The sequence below is a fragment of the Lactuca serriola genome, chromosome 1 (genome assembly GCF_051521515.1).
Source record: "Lactuca serriola cultivar US96UC23 chromosome 1, Lser_US96UC23_V15, whole genome shotgun sequence".
Taxonomy (NCBI): domain Eukaryota; kingdom Viridiplantae; phylum Streptophyta; class Magnoliopsida; order Asterales; family Asteraceae; genus Lactuca; species Lactuca serriola.
Window position 1 is genome coordinate 70,729,022 of NC_136408.1, and position 5,082 is coordinate 70,734,103.

The 5,082-nt window shown below is 33.3% G+C and overlaps 1 protein-coding gene across 1 annotated transcript; it reads left to right on the forward strand.

Moving 5' to 3' along the window:
- Positions 1-2,184: 2,184 nt before the first annotated feature.
- Positions 2,185-4,520, forward strand: LOC145091705 (myosin-binding protein 7-like). The gene is made up of 4 exons (XM_079029486.1): positions 2,185-2,415; positions 2,538-4,036; positions 4,130-4,176; positions 4,255-4,520. The coding sequence occupies exons 2-4, from the start codon at positions 2,720-2,722 to the stop codon at positions 4,355-4,357; spliced, it is 1,467 nt and encodes a 488-aa protein (XP_078885612.1). The 5' UTR covers positions 2,185-2,415; positions 2,538-2,719; the 3' UTR covers positions 4,358-4,520.
- Positions 4,521-5,082: the final 562 nt, after the last annotated feature.

Consider the following 5,082-nt stretch of genomic DNA (forward strand, 5'->3'; position numbering starts at 1 on the left):
GATGAAGTGTGTAATTTTAAACTATTGAAGGATGAAATATGCAAATTTATTATAAACAAAGAACGGTTCAAGTTAATTTTTGAAAATAAGGACTAAACGCGTATTTTTGCACTCAAACCAGGGACGAATCGTGTAGCTACTCTAAAGTTTATAACAATTATTGAAGAGATTAAATACTATCCAAACCATCTCTCTATAATCCTATTATATTATTTAGGGAAATCTCCAATAAAATCCCACCATTTTGGGCGAATTTACGATTTAATCCCAAATTAAATTTTGCTTACGGAAAAGGACATAATACCAACTAAAACTTCAGAATAATCCTTCGTGGTCGGTTTTGCAGATTTAGCTAGTATTCAAGGTTTTTTTCGTTAATTGATCAAAATTTTGGGGCTTTTTTGTTAATTGATCAATTACCCTTAAACTTATTGTGAATTTCACTCACCTGCGTCTCAAACTACTACTCCTTTCTGTTTTTCATTTTTTCTTATCCACCTATCCAAGTTGTACTCTTTCAACTTATTTAGTGTTTTAATCTAGCATGAAACGACATACTTCTAAGGTCTATACTCTAAACCAATTTGCCAAGGACAGTAGCAACATCTTGGTAGCAACTAGTCTTGCCTTCGATATACCACAAAACACATATTCGTTTGAAGTTTGATACCTCATTTCACACACGCACACACGTTCCAGATCAGAAACTTTTATGTGTGTGTGTGCACATAAAAAGGAAAAACAGAGATCTATTTAAGGGGTGTGTGTATGTATATCCCTTATCGCATCCTTACCAATTTTGCAATAGATAGAAAGAAACAGAGGGAGAAAGAGGGCAGATGGATTAAGGTTTTAAACAAGCAATAGAATGAAGAAAAAATGAGTATTAACGAGAAAGGTTATCCCATAGATTTAAGTATATCTAACTAGTGTTATTATGTATGTTTTGTGGTTATCTCATTACTTAAACCAATGTTGAAATTAAAAGAAAATATACAATAATATTGTATGAATTATTGAATTTCATCTTGCAATCATGGAGCACTCTATATTCGGTAAAACTTTTCAGACTAATTTATGAAGTTTGTTAGTTTTCTGGACTGTATAGATATTTTTTTATAAATTTCGCGACTTTAAAACCGAATACATATCGTTGTATAAAAAGAAATGGAAAAATACACTCATTTATAAAACAAACCGTTTTTATATATTGATAAAACGGCTATTCCAAAGTTTTAGCTGAATTAACGAAAAAGTCCCAATATTTTGACGAATTAACGAAAAAAGCCGGAATACCGGCTAAATCTACGAAACCGGCCACAAAGGGTTATTCCGAAGTTTTAGCCGGTATTTTGTCATTTTTTGTAAACAAAATTTAATTTGGGACTAAACCGTAAACTGACCTAAAATATTAAGAATTTATTGGAGATTTCTTTATTATTTATAATTATATATTAAAAGACATCGTTTATAATTACATCTATTAATTTAATTTCGTTCATACTATCAATCTAGAGAATTGCATATTGGTACGTAACACATATGTTACTTTCCATCAAACCAATTGATTCAACTACATCACCAAGTACATGTATTCTAAGTTTCTAACAATCAACACAACTACATAAATCTTTTGAGTGCCATTTTTCCCCACGAGACATTTATATTGAGATCCCAATAGAACGAATCAAATCAAAAGATCCATAATGAAGACATGCTATTAAAAACTAAAAAAATTACGTAGTGGGTTGTTTGATAGTTGTTGATCGAGTTAGATCCAACGTCTTATCATACCTAATAAAAAAAACATATAAAAACTATAAGACTAAATCATATTATTTATATTATTTTAATTGTAAACAGTTTGATCGAATCATAGTCAACCTTATAACATACACAGTGATAAACATACCAAAGGGCAGGTAAATACTTGAATTTCGCCACATGTTTAGAGAAAAATGCTTTGATTATTACATCGTATCCAAATTAGTTTTTTTCCTTGTACAAATTAAAATTTTATAATATAGGAAACTTTATGTTTTCTCCACTTTCAATGGTCGATGATTTCCTTAGCAGGTAATCTGTTATTTTGGTGTGGACTAAGAAACAACCTTTTTCAGTACAAAAACATTGAAAATTCGTTGTTTATACGAGAAAATCAAAATAAAAATAAAAATGGTATAAGGGTGCGTTTGACGAGGAACGCGAATTTTGATAACAGAAAAATATAAATCTAGGGTTTCAAATTTCTTTGTATCTCAACCCCCAAAATTTCCTCTTTTCCCTCCCTTTGAACAATTCCCTCAAGAATTCCCCTCCCCCACTTTTACTTATTTTTTTCATTGAGAAAATTTCTCTTCTAATCTTCATTATTGATCATCGTTATCATGACCTAATGGGCCCTTGTTTTCTACGGTAAATTCATTCACCTAATCTTGATTGTGGTTTTGATTTTGACCTGAAATGTTCGTAATTGGCCACTCAAGTATATGTTTGCCAAGCAACTGTAATCGTTATATGTGCTGATTCATTTGCAGGGTCCTATTGGTGTTTTGGTTAGTGTAGGAGCGTTAATGTTGTTCTGGTTGGTGAATTAAGAAGAGGGAAAAGTTAAGATCATAAGCGGTTTCATTGTTGAAGGGGGTGAAATCATTGGTTAATTAACAAGCTTTGTTTTTGTCGATGTTTTGACGGATAATTATCTACGTTTGGTCCAAATATGGAGTCAGAGAGCACGCATCCTTCGACCAGTTTAGTGAAATGCTGTGATTGCAGTTGTAGTTCTTGCGATACAACAACTGGATCTTATTCTAGATCATGGATACGTTCTGTGAAACGAAAATTAGACGAATATGAAGGAGATGGCGGCAAATTTTTCATACCAGGTCTTCAGATTCATGATGTCGCCCGTGTTGAAATTGAAAACGAATGCGATGTGTTACGTGAAATGGTCAGCAATCAACAACGCACTATTCAGGACCTCATTTCTGACCTAGAAGAGGAAAGGTACGCTTCTTCTTCAGCTGCAAATGAAGCCATGTCTATGATCTTAAAATTACAACGTGAAAAAGCTGAAATCCAGATGGAGGCCAGACAATTTAAGCGTTTTTCTGAAGAAAAAATGGCTCATGATCAACAAGAGCTTATGGCGTTAGAAGAATTGTTATATAGAAGGGAGCAATCTATTCAATCATTGACTTGTGAAGTTCAAGCATATAAACACAGAATGATAAGTTATGGTCTTACAGAATCTGAAGCAGATGGGGAGAAAAGCTTCATCACACGCGAAAATAGTGTAGCCACAAATCTAGAAAGCCAGTTTCAATTTGATTTTCCTTCATATGATTACCCTCCTCTCAAATGCAATTCAAATGAAAATCAACCTTATCAAGAACACGACAATGAAACAGTTGATATAGAAAAGTATGCATTTGGTGAAACCCCACGTTCATTAAAAGACATAGAAGAAAGAATCAATCAATTGGAAAAAAGCCCTACGCATAGTCAACCCGTTCTTGAAAAAGTCATAGTTGGTCATTCCCCAATCAAGAAACATTCTAGAAGATTCTCCTGTGATAGTGCTGGAACGTATTATGCAACTGTTAGAGAAGACTTGAGTGGCAATGTGAAGAAGATGGAGGATGATTTTGGTAATTTCAAGAAAGTGGAAACCGTTTCAGAATTTGGAGATGACACGAGTGACAGGATTTATACCATTGATTCTATACATAACAATGATCAAAAGGCAAATATTGGTAGTTATGATGATTTTATGAGTAGTACACCTAAAGAGTCATCTTCACGTACTGATATTGAAGATCCAGAAGTGAAGAAGCTGTATATGAGGCTTCATGCACTTGAGGCTGATAGGGAGTCAATGAGACAAGCTCTTATTTCTATGAGGACTGATAAAGCTCAATTGGTTTTGTTGAAGGAGATTGCTCAACAATTGGCTAAAGACATGTCACCTCCAAGTAGGATGATTGGAAAGAAGGCATCTAGTCGTATGGATTCTTCCTTCTTCTCACTTTTCAAGGTAACAATAATATTTGTTATTCAATTAACTGAAGTTTGTGGGTTTAATTTGTAAGTTTGGTATTTATGTTTGTAATGTTGTGGTGTTTTGCAGAGGATTGTAACATTTGGTTATTTTGGAAGGAGAGCACAACGAAATAAGTAAGTAGCTGATTTATTGTATTTTTTTAGAATGAATTTATGTAAAATTTGTAATGAGAAATATTTTTACAATTTCAGGCAGATTTATAGTGCGCTGGCAGACAATGCAGGGTTGCTAATGCTTCTAAATAAGGGACCTCAGATGGGGCAATGGAGGTGCCTTTCAACTACACAAGTTTGACTCACAAATTAAATTAGAAAAAAAAAATCACTCTGTATCCATTTTTTTTTTTTGCTGATGTCATCCGTATTAACTAGCTCTTGAACGTGCTGTATTTTTACATCACACTCTTATATTTTTAGATTTGTCTATTATTCATTTTGATTTTCAAAATTCATGTTCACATCTGGTTTTGTTTTTGTTGCGAATATGGATTTGCTTAACTACAAAATTTTCCTTTCTTGCTATTTTTGTGCTTCTTGTGTTATGCTTGCAACATTTGAAGCTTTTCTTTTTGTCAAAAATGAATGATCTTGCGATGTTGCTTATTCATAGACATGATCCTCTCTTACACTGCTATTTTGGGCCTTCTATAACCGGGTCTATAACTAAGCCTTGAGTAAATTACACGAATCGTCCCTCATGCATGTGCCAAATAACACGTTCAATCGTTATTTTCAAAAATTAACTCGGACCGTCCTTCGTTTGGTTAAAAGTTACACGTTTTATCCCTTGTTAGCTTAAATTTACACGCTTAGTCCCTTGCGAGACATGAAATGACTACAATGCCCTTTTTAATTTTATTTTTCATTTATTTTTAACATTTCTGATTAAAACAAAATAAAAAAGAATAAAATAAAAAAACCCACCCCGTAGCCCGTACCATCAACATTTCTTCTCGTCTCTTTCTCCTTCTTCATCTGCTCACCCACCTCAATTTTTCACGAATTCATCTGGGATGCTTA

Coding starts and splice junctions, on each gene's coding strand:
- LOC145091705 (XM_079029486.1), top strand. CDS start 2,720: ATGGAGTCAGAGAGCACGCATCCTTCGACCAGTTTAGTGAAATGCTGT. Junction 4,037..4,129: donor CCTTCTTCTCACTTTTCAAG/GTAACAATAATA, acceptor GGTGTTTTGCAG/AGGATTGTAACATTTGGTTA. Junction 4,177..4,254: donor AGGAGAGCACAACGAAATAA/GTAAGTAGCTGA, acceptor TTACAATTTCAG/GCAGATTTATAGTGCGCTGG.